The sequence below is a fragment of the Eptesicus fuscus genome, chromosome 15 (genome assembly GCF_027574615.1).
Source record: "Eptesicus fuscus isolate TK198812 chromosome 15, DD_ASM_mEF_20220401, whole genome shotgun sequence".
NCBI classification, from domain to species: domain Eukaryota; kingdom Metazoa; phylum Chordata; class Mammalia; order Chiroptera; family Vespertilionidae; genus Eptesicus; species Eptesicus fuscus.
The window spans coordinates 48,843,034-48,861,710 of NC_072487.1; the positions used below are offsets into that span (position 1 = coordinate 48,843,034).

The following is an 18,677-nucleotide window of genomic DNA, read 5'->3' on the forward strand; positions in this document are numbered from 1 at the left end:
GTTTTTAAAATACCTACATACTATGAAATGCACAGACCTTAAATATTTAATCTGATGAATTTTGACAATTATATGAATCAGTGTAATTATCACTCTGAATAATATATAGAACATTTTAATCACCTCCCGCCCTTTCCAGGAAAACCTCCCCAAACGCTAACCTAGAAGTAACCACTGATTCGTTTATGTCACTAAAAATAAGCTTTGCCTGTTATAGAACTTACCAGCTGTGTGACCTTGGGTAAAGCCTAAATCTATCTGAGAGCTGGTTCTCTCTTTTATAAAGGGGGATAACAACAACACTGAGCATAGCAAATATTTAGCAAGTGCCTTTGAGCCTGAGAACCGAACCCTCCCTCACTTGTCTGGACCCATACCCATGGGCTGCTGACTGCCTCCAGAGGGTGTGCACCACCACCAGGGGCACACGGGACACAGACGGGAGGAAAGACGTTCCAGGACTCTGAGGACCTGCACTGAAGACTGTAGCCTTTGGGGCTCTTCGGTCCTACCTTTTGCCAGGCCACACAGTCACTAACTGCTTTAACCCGCTGCTTTGGCAACAAGGTACATGTACCCCAGCCTGGCCAATCATAAAAGGCCAATCCTCTGGCCACATTGATGGGTCCAAGAGATGAGCACAGGACTTACCCTATTCAATCAGAGTCTCCCCTGGGGTTTTTTGTACACTGAAGGAGGCTGTGGAGAAGCTCCCTCGAATGTTTAAGTCCACAAAGTTAGGATGATGTAAGCTTGCTGCAATGGGACTGGGTGCGGTAAGCCTGTCTGTAGCTGGAGACTGTGTGAATACATCTGGGACTGAACGCAGCCTCAGGAGAGTGTGATGGCAGCCTCCAAAGAGACACGTGGGAGTGGGAGATTGGGAATAAGGCACTGGGGCTCTCAGCACACTCCAGGATCCTGGGAGCATGTTGCATGGCCTGTGGAGGTTGCCACTAAGAATGCTGGATTCCCTACCTGCCACCACTCCAACTAACTGAACACTACCGTGCCAATTATGTGTGACGGCCATGAACGGCATTCCCTGGAGATGAGCACATTCCACACAACCACATGTGGTAGCCCTGATCACAGGCGAGCACCTGGAGCTCAGAGGTGAAATGACTTGATCAAGAACCCGCAGGCAGCCCTAGCCTGTTTGGCTCAGTGGCTAGAGCATCGGCCTGTGGACTGAAGGGTCCCGGATTCAATTCTGGTCAAGGGCACATGCCCAGGCTGCAGGCTCCATCACCGGTGGGGGGCGTGCAGGAGGCAGCCAATCAATGATTCTCATCATTGATGTTTCTATCTCTCCCTCTCCCTTCTTCTCTGAAATCAATAAAAATATATTAAAAAAGAAAAAGATCCCACAGGCAAAGTCTCCACACTCCATAGCCCAGACTCTGATGGCCCCACTGCCTCCTCACTGACTCCCAAGGCACTGCACAGGCCCGAGGAGCACAGGCCCGAGGAGCACTCGCATTCCAACTGACCCACATGAGCCTGGGCACTGTCACTCTGTGTAGCACTCCTGTGTATCTAGGCAACTTCCTGGGTCCCTAATTGGTCCAGCTTAGGAAGCCCTGGGCTCCCGTGAGTAAATTCATCCTATAGGTGAGGAATTCCCATATGGGGAAGGTTTTGTGATATCTATGGCTAGTGTCTGACCAGCAACATTTTCCCTTCTTCTGGTAACAGGATCCCAAGTGTGCTATGGAGACCTACCCTCCCCATGGAATACAATCTTTGTGGGACTGTCCATCAAAATGTATTACCTTCCCTGCACTTGCTAAATATTTGCAATGCTCAGAAAGTAGACACATGACTCTTGCTATGCTTTGGGGGCCCAATTCTTTCTTGGGCCTAGTTCTTTGGATTTTTCATCTAATTTTTTGTGCAGCTCTGGTAACAGGTACTGTTAGTGTCCGCCCCCCAATATCTCCTTGGTACTCACCATTCCTATGCATACCTGCTTTTCCACCCACAACCCCTGCAGTCCTTTGGCTGAAGACTTTCTCTGGATGCCCAGGAATAGGAGAGAAGTAGGCCAGTAGTTCAGGGAGTTAAGGACCTCCCTCCAGCAGCTCTACCAGTGACTGATGGGAATTAGTGGATATATACCCCAGCTCCCTCACCCCTCAGTGGGATAACTGAGATGTGTTCCAAACAGTTTTCTGGCCATCCCTGGTAGGACTGAGGCCCGGTTTCCCACAATGGTAACTTCAGTAATGCATACTATTGGTTTTCTTCCCTTCCCTGACTTGCTTACCTCACTTCCCTACCACAACTTACTGCAATCACCTCCCAGAAAATTACTTGGAATCTAATATCCCTCCTGAATGAGTCCAACCTAAAACAGCCACAGATTCTTCTGGAAAATTCCTATTCTGCTTAAATTGACAAGACAGTGTTTCTGTTGCTTGCAACCCATGGACCCTATCAGAATTAAAAGTCTAGGGTGGTGTCACATCGCACCTGGCCATAATAACCTCTGGTTGTCTTTCTAAAGACCCTCACATCTCTGGAAGGGGAGAAACAGTGTCTCATGAGCCTTTGTATAAGTTTTTTCATATGTAAGCTCAGAGGACTTGAGCTCTGAGCTATACCTATGAATGGAATTGCTTGGATGACACATGGCCCAGAATACCAGGTCTCTCGTAATCCCAGGTCACTTCTAGGGTGAGGAATGGCCTAAAATTCCCTCCTAGTTGATAATGATCATGCTAGAATTCCCTTTACCAAGAGAGAAGTTAGGTACTAAAGCTGATGTCTTTGAGCCCTGCAGATGAGCTTGGGATGACTTTTGGAGTGAAGCATTACATCTAGGTGTTGGAGAAGATGCTGGATTCTTGGGCCAAAAACTAGAAAAATGTGATCCTTAGACTAGAGTGCCACCTCTATTCCCATATGGACACAGCATAGAGTGATCGCTAACTGGACCTGCTGGGCCAACTGGAGACCAGCCTGGTCCTCAGAGCTCTCTGAAGCCCTGGAGTCCAGTTGAGAATCTGGAGTTGGGCTCCTTGCTGTCCTGAAGTATTCAGTCCTGGATGTATCCATATAGTCAATACACGGGTGCCAGGTCCTTTGCAGAGCATTGGGGATATGAGGTGAATCAGATGTCCTCTCAGTCTCTCTCTAAGAAAGTGAAGATGTTCACATAAGCAAGAAAAAGCCACAGAGCATTACAGGTGCAGCTAGGATAGATGTCTGTACAGATGAGGGGCCCAAAATGGTGAGAGCTGAGGTCCTGGGAAAAAAACGAAAAGGAAGTGACAGAGGGGCATGCCAGGCAGAGGGTGCAGGATGAGAAAAGGCTTGGAGGCATAGAAGCCTGGTGGGTGGTTCTATCTAATGGAGTGAAGGGTTAAGTGGCAAGAGATAAAGTTCAAGAGGCCAGCAAAGGCACAGTCATGGAGGATGTGTATTGTATGCCAAGGAGTTTGCTTTTCATCCTTGAGTCAATAGAGATTGAATAATTGTAATTGAATTGACTAATAATAATTGAGTAATATTAAGCAGAGGGATCATGTGGTTATTTTTGCATTGCAGAAAGATTGCTCTGGAAGTGGAATGGAGGATGAATTTGAGTTGGGGAGCCCTTAGGCAGGGAGACAATATGAGTGAGGAAGGTGAGAGATCATGAAGGCCAAACTAGAGCTACGACTGAGGAAATGTAAAAGAGGTGATGGATATGAGAGATGGAGAGGAGGAGGTGAAATCAGTAAGACTTGATTCCCTGAATGTAGAAGTAAGTGTGGGCACCTGGATGATGGTAGCACTGTGCACCCAGATGGGGAAACTAAGAGGTAGGGTATCTTTGGGTAGGTAAGTTGATGTTGACTATATTGAGTGAATGTCCATGAATATCTCTATCACTGCTCTAACCATAGCATTTTATAAATACTGGTTTAAGTGTCCACGTGTCCATTTCTCTTCCCCACCACTGTAAACTGCAAGCTCCTTGAGCACAGGGATGTTCCTCACTCATCTCTGTGGCCCTAGGACCTGGCACCGTGACCAGTACCCAACAGTAGGTACTTAATAAGTGTCCATTGAATGGCAGGGTGGGTATCCCCATGGAGGAATGACTTCAGTTGTTCCCTTCATTGAGTCCTTCTTGAAGTCAGATCCCAAACAAGGAGATGATATCTCCCCTTGAAGGAGTAGAGGGGTGCCCTTTCCTCCCACTGACATCGTGGGGCCCTGTAGCCTTGGACCAGGCAAAACGGGAAGTGGCCAGAACTGGGACCTGGACTCAGGTGGCTGAGGAGTCCAGGACAGGACAGGCTGTGGAACTGGCTGTGCCTAGACCAGGCCTCCCTGGAGTGGGTGCCCACTGCTCATAGCAGGTGGACGGGCAGGTGGGGGCACTTGAGTCTGGAGGAAGGGTGGAACAGGATGTAGGCTGAGGGGCCAGGGATAGTCCAGGGGCCAGCTGACCACACTGTCTGTGCCATCTGGCAGACTCAGGCCTGCTTGAGCTCAACTCACCCACCTTAAAAAAAACAACAACAAGGCCATTGTTCCCTTCACTTATCAGCAAGGCTTGTGACTCAGACCTAATGGATCCTGCATTGTCGTCATCAAGGAGGGGCTGTATTCTTTGAGGAGCTGGGCACCAGTCCAGGTCTTAGCAGGCAGCATGAAGGCTACTGGTAGGCTAGGGAGTGTTGGCTCAGCCAGCTCACATGTCCCAGCCTTCACTCTGATATGAGGCAGGAGATGGAGGAATCACCTGCTCCCCTGCTCAAGCCCAGTTTCAAAGCACCCTCTGTCTTGACTGTATTGATCCTAGCACTTGGGTAGGTGCCCATGACTTTTAAGGCTTGGCCTCTGCCTACTTCCAGAATCCTGGCATCACAATAGCCACACACATCTCACCTCCCCGTCTCCTCCGCCAGTTTGCTTTTCATCCTTGAGTCAATAGAGATTGAATAATTGTAATTGAATTGACCAATAATAATTGAATAATATTAAGCAGAGGGATCATGTGGTTATTTTTGCATTGCAGAAAGATTGCTCTGGAAGTGGAATGGAGGATGAATTTGAGTTGGGGAACCCTTAGGGACTCAGGCTGGTGTTGGTACATATCAGTGTGCTCACCTCTCAGATGGGAGCATATGTGCAGGCCCAGAGGTGAAGGGATGCACCCAAGTTCACCCACGTTGGTGGCTGGGCTGGGATCTGAGTATGAGCTGGCCCTCTTCTTCTGCTACTCAATTCCTTGTTTACTCGACTCTAACCACTATGGGCTCCTTGAGATATACCTCTGGAGCACGCTAAGCTTGTTCCCATCCCAGGACCTTTGCGCTTGCAGCTCCTCCGCTTAGCAGGCTCTTCCCACAGGTTTCTGCAGGACTTGCTCCTTCTGCTCGTGCGTCAATATCTAAAAGAGCAGCCTCCTTCCCTTTTGTCACTTTCTCCCCTTATACCACGTAATTTCTCTTCTACACAACACATCAGGGGAGCCAGCCTCTTGTGTGTTCAAAGCCACCCAACACTGAAACTGGCAGGTAGTGAGCTCCTCATCACTAGAGGATGAATGACTTGCTGGTGGGCTGCTATAAGAAGGCCTGAGTAAGAGATGGGAGACAGATGACCTTTAAAGTTCCCCTCCCTTTATGAGATGACATTCTTGCTCTGGGACAGGAAATTATCATTAAATATTTGCTCTGCCTGGCTAAACAGTAAAAGGATAGCTGCCACCTGCCTCAGAGGCACCTGAGGGTCACAAAGCTTCCTTAGGAGGGGCAGGAGGATCCTGAAACTGAGTCACGGATCTCAGGCTGGGCTGGGCTGCAGATCTGGGGCTTCTGTTGATCTGTGGGGGTGACTGTCAGGCTGCCTGGGACCCCCAAAGGGTTTCTTCTTTTCATTGCTTTTATTTTATTTTTTTATTTTTTTAATGTATTTTATTGATTTTTTTACAGAGAGGAAGAGAGAGGGATAGAGAGCTAGAAACATCGATGAGAGAGAAACATCGATCAGCTGCCACTGGGGATGTGTCCGCAACCAAGGTACATGCCCTTGACTGGAATTGAACCTGGGACCTTTCAGTCCACAGGCTGACGCTCTTATCCACTGAGCCAAACTGGTTAGGGCCTTTTCATTGTTTTTAGAGAGAGAGAAACATTGATGTGAGAGAGATACATTGATCGGTTGCCTCCTGCATGCGCCCTGACTGGGGCCAGGGATTGAACCTGCAATCCAGGTATGTGCCCTTGACCCAGAATCAAACCCGAGACCCTTTGGTGTGCGGGCTGACACTCTGAGCACTGAGTCATAGCGGCCAGGGCCAACGGGGTTCTTCTTGGACAAGAATCCTTCCCATTGACAAATTTAACTATTCTCACAATTTATCTGTAAGCTTGAAATCTTCCTAAATAAGAAGTTGTTTTTTTAAATGCTGAAATTTTGATTCAAATATTTTTGAGTGGGGTCCAGCTTCTGTAGTTTTAAATTCTCCCATTGGAAATCTAATCTGCAGATGGAGCTGAAAATCACTGATCCAAATATGTAAATAAATTTTGTGAGTTTAAAAAATTTTTAATATGTTTTTATTGATTTTTAGAGAGAGAGAAAGGGAGAGGGATAGAGAGATAGAAACATGGATGAGAGAAAAACATTAATCAATCAGCTGCCTCCTGAACGTGCTCCACTGGGGATCGAGCCCCCAACCTGGGCACGTGCCCTGTGCCCTGACTGCGATTTGAATTGTGACCTCTTGGGTCCTGGGTTGATGCTCAACCACTGAGCCACACCTGCTTGGCATTTTTTTTTGTTGTTGTTGTTAAGCCTCACCTGAGGATGTTTTTTCCATTGCTTTTTAGAGAGTAGAAGGGAAGAAGAGTGGGAGAGAAAGAGAAAGAGGGAAACATCGATGTGAGAGAGACACATTAACTGGTTGCCTCTCTGCTGCTCAGCCAGGGGCAGGGAACAAACCTGAAACCCAGGTACATGCCCTTGACCAGGAATTGAATCTGCGCCCCTTTGGGATGCAGGCTGACACTCTAACCAAACCAGCCAGGGCTTGTTATTCTTTTAATAAATCAGAAATTCTTTGAAAGCAGATAACCAAATATCTCATTCATATATATTGCATAAATATGGGTTAGTTTTAGATACTGACTTTTCTTGAAAAGAATCTTGTCTGCATTAAACCCTTATAGTGTTTTATTTTGTCCTCCCCCCCCCATCAGCTGTGCCTTCATATGATGCGAAAAGGAAAAAAAGGTAAACTTCTGTTTACCTTTATACCTCATTTCATACACTGAAAAATATTTTCCCATCTGCTATCAACACTCTCATCTTCACAGCAGCTCTATGAGGGAGACAGAGCTAGAATCATCACCCCCATTTTGTGCATGGGTAAACTGAGGCTCAGTTTTTAAAAGTAGCTTTTCTGAGGTCACAAAGTTGGTTGGTAGAGGCACTCCAGCCCCTTTTCTCTGCCTCTTCTCTCTCTCTCTCTCTCTCTCCCTGCTCTTCTGATTTGGTTTCTCCGTTTTTCTCTTTCTACTTCCAATTTCCCTTTCCCTCTTGCTCTAGCCCTCAGACTGGCATCAACTTTGTGGGTTGTCCAAACTTTTCCTCAACTTGAAAATCTGCCAGCCCAATAGCCAACAGTCCCACCCCACCTCAGCATCTCTGCGTAGAGGAAGCCCTTTCCGGATGCCCGGGTGCAGAGATTAACTCAGGGTGCCACTCCTGGCCTCTCCATCTGGCCCCAGATAAGATAAGGGGAGGGCTCAGCACTATAAATAGGCCCCCATCCTTCCCCTGGCCCAGGCTTCACTAGCCAAGCCCACAGCAGCCCAGGATCAGCATGGCTGTCCGTCTGTGGGTGGTCGCCCTGGCCTTGGCTGCCCTCCTCGTTGTGGACAGGGGTGAGTGGGCAGAGCTTGGATTCTCTATGGCTTGGCATTGGTAGGTGAGCTTGGGGTGAGGGCAGAGGCTGGGCCTGGAGCACTTCTATGAGGCTTCAATTTTCTGCATATAACTTAAAAAAATTTTTTTAAACAATATATATTTTTGTTGATTCCAAAGAGGAATAGAGAAGGAGAGCGAGATAGAAACATCAAATGATAACAGAGAATCATTGATCGACCACCTCTTGCACGACCCACACTGGTGATCTAGCCTGCAACCCAGGCATGTGCCCTGACTGGGAGTCGAACCATGACCTTGTAGTTCATAGGTCAATGCTCAACCACTGAGCAACACCGGCCAGGCTGCATATAACTTTTTCTGCACCCCTCCCACCATCGTGGGGAAAGCCCTGGGCAAGGAGAAAGGAAATCTGGGTTCAATTTCTGATTCTGGCCTAGAATTGCAAAAATCCTTTCCCCTCTTGGGCCTACATTTCTCCAGCTGTAACGTAGGAGGTTGTCCTAGTTCAAAGCTGCACTGAGCAGCCACTGGGCTAGAGATCCGGGAGGCAGAAAGGAGCAGGCCTATCTCGTCTGCTGGCTGCAAGGTGGTGGGTCTGGAAGGAAGCCTGGCCTGGGTCCTCTTAGCTTCCATCCATTCTGACAGGCTATCGCTGTGGAACTGAGAGCAGCCGTCTGAGCACATGGAAGCTCTCTTCCTGGGAGCATTTGCCCTGGATTGGACACGTGCAGCTGGAATGGGGCCTCCTCAGAGCCTGGGGCACCTCTGCAGTCTCATACCTGTTGTGTATAAGGCTTTGTTCTCATTGTTCTTGACCCTTCAGACATATCAGTGAGCTTAAATCCAATGGGAGGGAATGAACAGTAGACAAGATAGGTGCAATGTATGTTAAACAGTATGTTAGAAGGTGATAAAATATGAGGCAGAGAGATGGGTTTGGGATGGGGTTGTAAGGATAAATCAGGGGAGCTTTTCCTCAGAGGCTGATGTCTGACCAAAGCTTGGAGGAGGAGAGGGAGTGAGCCTTGTGAATATCTGAAAGAAGAAGGTTCCAGGCAGAGGGAACAGGCAGTGCAGAGGCCCTGAGGTTGGAGTATTTGAGATACTGCAAGGAGGCCAGTGCAGTTGGAGGGGAGTGAGAGGCAGGGTTTGGAGTGACGGCAGGGGAGATAATAGAGGCAACCAGGAACTCTAGTGGGTGAGGCCTTGAAGGCCAGTGTGAACTTGGCTCTTCCTCTGAGTGAAATGGGAGGTACTGAAGTTTTCAGCAGGTGTGTTGTAAAAGGATCACTCTGGTTGCTGTTGAGAAGACTAAAGGGGGAAGCAGGGAGACAAAGCCATGATGTTACAGGGCAAGGCCCGGCAGGACGTCAAGGCCATTGACCTCATGGCCAGTCCCACAGACATTTCCCCAGCTGGGGACTCAGAGAATGGGTCTGGGGCTTCTGTCCCAGCACAGCCTGCTCTCTCACAGCCTGGCTTCCTTTCCCCAAGTACTTCTCCTAGTGGGAACACTGAGGAGGCCTGCCCAGAAAGGGAGTCCTTATGCCCATTTCAGATTCCTGCCTTGGCTGAGTGAGAAGGGGATACCTTGGGCCCAAGTCAAGGGAAGCCTGGGGCAAATACAACTTCTTCTCACATCTTCCAGGAAAAAAACTCTTCCCCACAATGCACTTTAGGGGTCAATTCCTGAACACTCGCTGTGTGGGGGCATTGACACACGGAGGCAGAGGCAAGGGAAGCCCTAAGGAACTCAGGCCCATAGGAAGACGGGAGTGACCCAGTGGGATAGCACATGGTGGCATGGAAGCTGCTGCTATGGTCTGAATGATGGTGACCCCCGCCCCCCCAAATTCATATGCTAAAATCCTAGTCCCCAAGGTGACCAGAAACTAGGTCATGAGGTCGGAGCCCTCATGAATGGGATTAGTCCCCTTATAAAAGAGGCCCCAGAGAGCTGCCTAGACCAGTGGTCGGCAAACTCATTAGTCAACAGAGCCAAATATCAACAGTACAAGGATTGAAATTTCTTTTGAGAGCCAAATTTTTTAAACTTAAACTTCCTCTAACGCCACTTCTTCAAAATAGACTCGCCCAGGCCGTGGTATTTTGTGGAAGAGCCACACTCAAGGGGCCAAAGAGCCGCATGTGGCTCGCGAGCCACGGTTTGCTGACCACTGGCCTAGACCATTTCACCACTAAGGACATAGCAAAAAGGCATGGGCCTGCAATCCTGGGCTTGTGCCCTGACTGGGAATCAAACCAGTGGCCTCTTGGTTCCTGGGTCGCTGCTCACTGCTAAGCTACAGCAGCCGGGCTATTTTTTTATTTTTAATAAGAATTTTTTTGAGCCCTTGCCGGTTTGGCTCAGTGGATAGAGCATTGGCCTGCGGACTGAAAGGTCCCAGGTTCAATTCCGGCCAAGGGCATGTACCTTGGTTGCAGGCACATCCCCAGCAGGAGGAGTGCAGGAGGCAGCTGATAGATGTTTCTCTCTCATCAATGTTTCTAACTCTCTAGCCCTCTCCCTTCCTCTCTGTAAAAAATCAGTAAAATTAAAAATAAATAAATAAATAATAAACTGCATTCTTTAAAAAAAATTTATTTGAGCCAAACTGATGGCATATACTGGGAGCAAGATCTCAAATGCTCCCCAAATGATGTTGTTTTCTAAGCCACCTAGTTTGTGGGATTTTTGTTATAGCAGCCCAAACAAACTAAAACTGAAGCCTAAATCCAGGCCTGCTCAGGAAACCCTGGGGGACACCAGGGATGGCTTCTCTGGAAGGTACATCTGAGCCTTGAGAAAAGGGTATGAGACAATAGGAGAAGGGGAATAAGGACATTTCAGGCAGAGGCTGCAGTATGAGCCAAAGTAGAGCCTGTTCTAGGAAGAGGAGGCTGAGTGTGTAGGAACATGGAGGTGTGTGTAGGGTGAAGTTTGGAGCAGCTCATGCAGTGCCCTAAACATAAAGTGAAGGAGCTTAGTGATCATGACAGGCAGCCATGGAAGGGCTTCATATTTTTTTAATGCTTTTTTGGTCCCCTAACAGTTACCATGGAATGCACAAAATTCAATGAATGTTGACAGTGCATATGAATGTGTAACCCAGACCCCTAACAAAATACAGAATATTTCTGTCACCCCAGAAATTTCCATGTCAGTCATCCCCACTCCCACCCCTTTCCCAGAGGCAAGCACTGCTCTTTATTCCACCATAGGTGCGTTTGGCCTGTTCTAGCATGTCACTTGTTGCCTTTATCCCTCCAGTCTGCCCTTGACCTTGGCCCAAGATGCCCCCTCCACACAGTATGTAGTCTTTTGTTCCTGGCTTCTTTGGCTCAGCATGTTGTTGAGATTCAGCCATGTTGTTACATTATCAGTTGTTTGCTCATTTTTATGGCTGAGCTGTATCTCACTGCATGTGTGTGTCATAGCCTATCCGCTCTCCTGTTGCAGGACATTTGGCAATTTCCAGTTTTGGAAATTACGACATGGGCGGGTTTGGGGCAGTGTGGTGACAAGGCTAGATTTGCATTTTGATGCCCAACATCAGGTGTGAACAGCACACCAGAGGTCACTGTCTCAGTTCCCGTTTCCCTCTTTACCTTGGAACTCTCTTGTAATAGCATTCCCAGGCGAAGCTAAAACCAGTGCCTTGTAAACCTCTATTGATGGAGAACTTTCCACATCTGGAGACAGCCCCTTCATTGAGGCATAACTCCCACTGAGAGAACATTCCGGAACCCAAACCTGAAGCCTCCTTGCTCAGACAGGCTCTGCCCTAGGACGTTGAGGTCTCCCGTGGCCTCAAGACAATCATTCAGAGATTTTAGGAAGCATCCTGCCCTTTTCCAATCTACATAAACCGCTTTCCTTCTGCCTGTGGTGTTAGACATGGCTCCTGTCTCATCCACCCGTCATGCTCACTGGTCACATCACAATTTGCTCAGGTCCTGTAAGCAGTTCATCCAGACCTTGAGGGGCCATGGAACACACCTGTGTGTGTGGGAAGAGCCGGGTTAGGGAGTGACAGACCTGTGTGCAAATCCCAGCTCTGCCCTAACAAGCTGTGTTGCTTGACCTCTGAGCCTCCTTTATAGGTTGGCCCAGTTCCCCAGGAAAGATTCAGATCTGCATGTGGTTTATAGGGCTAACACCCATGAGGGAAGAGGGAAGTTGACTCTGATGAGCCTACGGGGAGCCTTGGAGCTGGGGAGGCCCTTCAGCATTGTTCTGAACAGAGACGAGGGGTTCGGGCTGTTGTACCCGCATCAATCTGTCATTGGAGGAGGGCTGTTCCTGGGTAGGGGATGTGACCCTGAGTGAGGTAGCTCCATTCTCTGAGAGTAATTCCTAGGAAGGGCCTCACTATGAATGGCCAATAACTCTTGGCAGCTGAGGAAATCAATGTGTCAGTCCCTCGGGTGGGCTCTAGGTAGCAGGCCCCAGCACCACTGCTGGCTCCTTTCCTCCATTATACAGCATGAGAGAGGTACGAAGAGTAGTAAGATCATGTATTCTTGCTTGGCACAGACTGTTATTTTTATTATTACATGGGACATAATTCCAGTGGAATCTGACTGCTCTTAATTCTAGACTTTCTGTCTCTGTTCATGTAACCCAAGGTCACATCAGCTTTCTGGGAGCCCCACAGTCTGGTGACTCACTGCCTTTCTGTGAGGAATTCGAGATTGGCCAGTGGCTGCAACAGGTCCTCTGAAGCAGTCTTCAGATCCCTGGACTGGGGGCCTAGAGCAGACATCACCTAACTCTTGCTGTTTTGCCTTTCAGGAGTGCCAGTGTCAGGAGAAAAGCTCGTTTTCTCAAGAATGGTAAGGCAGCCGCTGGCAGTTCTGGCCTTCCCTCTGCGGAGGGAGCCCTCCCATCCGTGCTGGAACACCAGCGTTTGTTTTCCTTTGCACCCCTGCTCAGATAACTCCCATGGCTCCCCGGTGGCCAGGGTGGTCTCCTGAGCCCTGTTCCACGGGTTAGCCCTTCCAGGCTGAGCAGGCCCAGCCCCTTTACCGAAGTCCCCAAACTGGCATCAAAGCCCCTGCCAGTAGTGAGATCCCCCCACCCAGGCTCAGCAGGATCAATGCACTCTGGCTCCAGGCAGAGCCCTGGGCTCCTCCCCACTGCCTCTGAATCCCTAAGTGCCCTCCCTCCCGTCTTCTCTTTCACAGCCCATCTGTGAGCATATGGCAGAGTCGCCAGACTGTCCCCGGACATTCAACCCGGTCTGTGGCACTGACGGGGTCACATATGAAAGTGAATGCCATCTTTGCATAGCCCGGATGTAAGTCCACTCCCCTCCTTCCTCTGTGTTTGCTTGCGTGGGGCTCCAGCTCTACTGCATACAAGTCTGAAAGGAGCAAGACTTGACCTGCCTCCTCCTTCACACACACCTGACCTAGGAAGAATCCCCCAACATTTGCCCCTAACAGAATGGGCACAAGTGTAATTCATGCACATGGTTCTAAGCAGAAAACCCACAGCTGGTGGGAGGGAGTGAAGACACTGATCCTGACTAGGTGACCTCATTTGATTATTTATTCATTCAGTCAACAATTATTTATTGAGCACCTATTATGTACTAGGCACTGGGGAAACAACAGGGCATAATAAGCTAGACAGCATCACTGGCCTTCTGGGGCATACTGTCAGTCTAAGGGGGAAGCCACGTTGATGGTTAGCTAACTACAGAATAGAATGCTAAAGGCTAGGATGGGAGTACACAGGGTTCTATGGGTACAGGACAAGGGTAGGGAAGACTTTCCAGCTCTGAGAGGGTAAGTAGAAATTAGCTGGGAAAATGAAGAAACAAAGGAAGGTAATTCTACTAGTAAATAGAGAAATGAGTTTAGAAAGATCTAGAAGGGAAAGTTTATATTTGAGGAAATATAAGAAGTTGGATATGCTGGAGAAGAAAATTTAAAGGAGAAGAGGAGAGGGGCAAGAAATGAGTCTAGAGAGGCAGGACCAAAATATGACCTTGGTACGTCTGAACACTCATTTAGTCTCGTGACATCACTAATATGACACTTGAGCTGGCCAGAGCTAAGTGAGATCAAGGAAGAGAAGAAAGTCTTTGGAAGCTACAATGCTCTAGACCAGTGGTCAGCAAACCGCGGCTCACGAGCCACATGAGGGCTCTTTGGCCCCTTGAGTGTTCTAATGCCACTTCTTCAAAATAGACTTGCCCAGGCCGAAAACCGACTTCTGCGCATGGGCCACGAAGTTTCAATCGCACTGTACATGTGCGTCCGCATGTGGTATTTTGTGGAAGAGCCACACTCAAGGGGCCAAAGAGCCACATGTGGCTCACGAGCCGCCGTTTGCCCACCACTGCTCTAGACAGATGTGCAAGAGAGCAGCAGGACAGTCCTAACTTAGGTCATGACTAAACACTCAGGATTATATCAGGGGAGAAGTGACAGCTGTGAGATTGGATGCGAGGGATGATGGAGGAGACAACAACAATATGCTGGTTTCTAACTTGTGGGCTTGGGCGGTTGGTGGTGCCATGTGCCAAGGTAAGGAACAGAGATGTAGCAGGTTTGTGAGGTGATGATGTCTCTGGACAGTTGAACCTCTGGGACATCCCAGTGGAGATATAGCTAGAGTTTAGGACAAAAGTCTGCGCTGGAGATAGATTTGCAGCCATCAGTATGCTGTGGTGGTTGAAACCCTAGGAAGCTGAAATCTCCCAGGGAAGTGTGTGCAAGAAGGAAAAGCTGTAGAAAGATGCCCAGGCACCCCTGGGGTCTGCCCTCCACCGTACACTAAGTGGGTGGTAGGGCTCAGCGGGGTGTCTGAATGGGCTTTGTCAAGGCCCCTGAAGGGTACATTACACTTCCTGAGGAGGTGGCCTCATCCCTGTCTCCTGTGATCCTAGGAAAACCAAACAAGACATCCAGATCGTGAAGGATGGCAAATGCTGATCCCACAGGAACCTTGTAAGCCATGAAGCTTCAGGCTGGAGAACAGTGGTGGGAGTGGAGAGGATGTGACATGAAATAAAAGATCCAGTCCAACCCAGCCAAGTGGGCCAGTATTTTGGGGGACTCTGGGGAGGAGGTTGTGGATCTGGTCCCATCCTCCATAATCTGAAACTGATGTCCTTGCCATTGCTCTAGTGCTCCTCAACCATGTCACATGTCCCCCCCCCCTTACCCCCCCAGAGATCCCTTTCTGAGGTCAGGGTTCTGAGAGGCCAGGCCCTGGCCTTTGCACTCTCTCTGCTCAGTGCTCCTGTCTGAATAAGGCCAAGAACCTAGGTGAGATCTATGCCCTCTGCCACTGCCAGGGTGCATGGCCCCAGCTTCAGAAGCCTTTATGAGGGTCCCAAAATCCTTCATGGCTTTTTCCCTGGCTGACACAGCACCCCAAGCCTCTCCCCGCCAACCCCCTCACACACGCAACACATACAACACACAACCACAGCTGATGTTCAGGTAGTGTACACAGTACAACTGAACTGTTTGTTAAAATACTGAACTAGCTCTGGCTGGTCTCAGTGATTAGAGCGTCGGCCCTTGGACTGAAGGGTTGCAGGTTTAATCCCCAGCCTGGTCCAGGCGCATGTGGGAGGTAACCAGTCTCTCACATCGATGTTTCCCTCTCTGTCTCTCCCCCTCCCTTCCACTCTCTCTAAAAGTCCATGGAAAACATAGCCTCAGGTGAGAATTAACAAGACAAAAATATAAAAAATTTGAACTAGGTCTGTAACAGTTGAAACAGGTGCTGCCTCAAGCCCTTGATGTCCCCCTGCACCCTGGCCACCCACAGCAGGATGACTCCAGAACCTGCTCTCTTTTGGCCAACGTCCACTCCGACTGGCTGTTAAACACATTGACATTAGACACAACAACCCCAGCGCACACAGCACACGTGCACTCACACAATGGCCCTAAGGAATACAGAGCGTTCAGAAATCCAACCACAGAGGCCCCAGCCTATAGTATGTGTCAAGTATCCCCTCTTTAGGCCAAAGCCTACAGGAAGAACCTCTTGATAATGATGATAAGGAAAAGAGTGTAGAGGGGCCTGGCCAGATGGGAGCATTTCACATGGACAGTGATTTCTGCTCTAGTGAGGGCAGATAAGGCAGAAAATTCTGTGGGAAAGCACACACCTTTCAGAGGAAAGTGGGGGCAGGGAAGGCAGGAACTAACATTCCCTGAAACACAGAAATGGGAACTTGAGCAGGAATTGCTGCTGATTAAGATTTGAAACTATTACAGGGTCAGGGAGGTCATCTATAGGCCCTTCCACGGCTACTGACAACAGAAACTCCTGTTTCCCTGCATATGAACAACATAAAATGAATCCTGGCAGTGAGAGACGGAAAAGCTGAAATAACTGTGGCTTAAACAGAAGTTCATTTCTTTCACACAGACCTATGCAGTAATGCAACTCCATGCTCCTTCTATATTATTAGTCTGCCATCCTCATCCGTTTCTACCTCAAGGTCAGAGACAGCTGCTCCAAATCCAGCTACCTTGTCTATATTCCAGCCCTCAGAAAAGAAAAAATGGCAAACTGCCTCCAAAGATGCTCCCCATAAGATGTACATAATATTTACATCTCATTGGCTTAAAACATAGTCCATGCTAGCACAAGGAGACTGGGAAATACAGTTTTTAGCTGGTTAGCCATGTGCTAAGCTGAAAATTAGAGGTTTACTTATTGTAGCAGAGTCGATATCTGTGACATTTAAAAGTCTCTGCTCTAAGGGGGACACCTGTCTTATACTCAAGTGTCATAGCTCAGCCAAGCTTCTCAGTGACCCTTTTCTCCCAGGCTGCCACTCATACAATGAGGAATCACTAAGATTCTGCCTGAGCAATGTGCCAGGTACCACAATGGAAAAAGTATCTAATTCCCCACTTTACAGATGTGGAAACTGTGGCCTTGTCTCTGGGAACCACCCTGAAATATAAGTGTGGGCCCCTAAAGGCCCTATCTATGTCATGTGACCTTGCTGCTCTGGCCACGGCTGATTTGGCCAAAAGTTTCTTTAGGATTTTTCAAATTGGAAACAAGGAAAACACTCAATTCCTCTCTGGCAGTGAAGCTGTAAGATGTTTCCTACTTCATGGAAGAAGCAAGATTGAGAGAATGATGCTGACATGATGCCGAGGATCTAGAGAGCAATTCCAGGCAGTGTTTGAGTTCCTGAAGCCCAGCTGTCCTTGAACTTCCAATTACATGGGATAACTTGAAATCCTGTCAATTAATTTCCATTTCAACAATGTCTCTGAAATTGTTTCTGATTCTTTCGACTAAAAGGAGCCTAACCACCAGATAAAAAAGGGATTCTCAGAGGAGGTAATCTTTACATTATCGAGGGTAATTAGGAATTGTTGACTAAATAGACTGCATGTGGAGGAATCTTATAGTTCTGTGAGGCTGAAGGAAGTTTTGGGGATCATAGAGCCCCTGAAGTAGGGCGGATCATGTCCTAGGAAAGTGGGCAACTGAGAAGCGATGTTCTCTCCCTGTTCACAAGCAGATACCTTCTGGATGGGCAGGTCTGTGCAGGGAAGGCTGTGTGGCCAGGTCCCAGTAACCACCCTGCACATCTGCTAAACAGCCCATGACTTAGGGCCTCTTTGCTCAACCTTTAAATGATGACTGTTAATACTATAAATCCCAATGCGTTTGACATTTTGTTTTACAAATATTTATTAAGCATCTACTATAAACCAGACAATGTGCTTGAAATACGCTATCAACAAGACAAAGAAGCTCCTTAACCCAGGGAACTTATAGTCAAATATAAATGGCAAATATTAAATTAGATAATACCATAAATAAATCATCAGAGACTATGACACTTGCTGTGAAAGAAAAGTTAAGACAAGCTGTGAGAGGGGGCTTGATATGTTCTCAGACAGTCCATGGAAGAGGCATTAAATTCTGAAGGACAAACAGAAGTTACCTAGGAAAGGGGTGGCAATGGTGGAAGGGTAGCAAGGAGCTGTCCAAACAGAGGAATGGTGAGTGCAAAGACCCTGGGGCAGGAGAGGGTACAGAGCATCTGAGGACCTGAACGAAGAGCAGACTGGCTGACCACACTGAGCAAACAGGGAGTGGCCCGACATGAGATGGGAAAGGGAAGCCATTGGATGTTTTTAAGCAGGGGACTGACATGATAAGATCTGTACTTTACATCACTCATGATGCTCTGTGGAGAAAGAATCAGAGAGGACCAAATAGCAAGTGGAAAGACCAACATGGAAGGAGGGAGAGGAAGAGAAAATAAGAGCAAACACACAACCCTGTGTCAATTGGGAGGTAGTACAATAGAGATAAGAGCAGGACTCTGAATCAAACTGCCCAGCTTGGTGTCCTGGTTTAGTTACTTACTCTATGACTTTAGGAAATTACCTAAGCTCTCAGTTTCCTCATCTCCAACATGGATTAGTATCTATCTCCTAGTTTGTATGAGGATTAAATGACTAGTACATCAAGTGTACTTAAAATACTATCTGGCACACAGTAACTTTTCATTGAATATTGTGGCCCAAGGTGACACAGCTACTCTATAAAACAGTTAGGTACTGAATTGCTCTGATTACAGTAGGTGGTGGGCTGGGCTGGGCCCTGAGCTTTATCCACTTGTCCACTCCATACCACCTTGTCCTAGTCCCACCCACACAGTCCTAAGTTCCTGGGACTTCAGTGATGCCCTGTGTGCCAAATAAGGTTGGCCTCAGAGTGGCCTATCGGGAGCCTGTCTCCTGAGCACTGTGTGAAAAAATGGGGTGACAGAAGC

General features: G+C 48.2%; 1 protein-coding gene across 1 annotated transcript; it reads left to right on the forward strand.

The window, feature by feature from the left end:
* The first annotated feature begins 7,828 nt into the window (after positions 1–7,828).
* SPINK4 (serine peptidase inhibitor Kazal type 4) lies at positions 7,829–14,838 on the forward strand. The gene is made up of 4 exons (XM_008141989.3): positions 7,829–7,889; positions 12,689–12,729; positions 13,081–13,193; positions 14,793–14,838. The coding sequence occupies exons 1-4, from the start codon at positions 7,829–7,831 to the stop codon at positions 14,836–14,838; spliced, it is 261 nt and encodes an 86-aa protein (XP_008140211.1).
* Positions 14,839–18,677: the final 3,839 nt, after the last annotated feature.

Bases quoted from the DNA above. Each gene is read 5' to 3' on its own strand.
- SPINK4 (XM_008141989.3), top strand. From the start codon at position 7,829: ATGGCTGTCCGTCTGTGGGTGGTCGCCCTGGCCTTGGCTGCCCTCCTC. The intron at 12,730-13,080 runs GTAAGGCAGCCG...TCTCTTTCACAG, and splicing joins AGCTCGTTTTCTCAAGAATG to CCCATCTGTGAGCATATGGC. The intron at 13,194-14,792 runs GTAAGTCCACTC...CTGTGATCCTAG, and splicing joins CATCTTTGCATAGCCCGGAT to GAAAACCAAACAAGACATCC.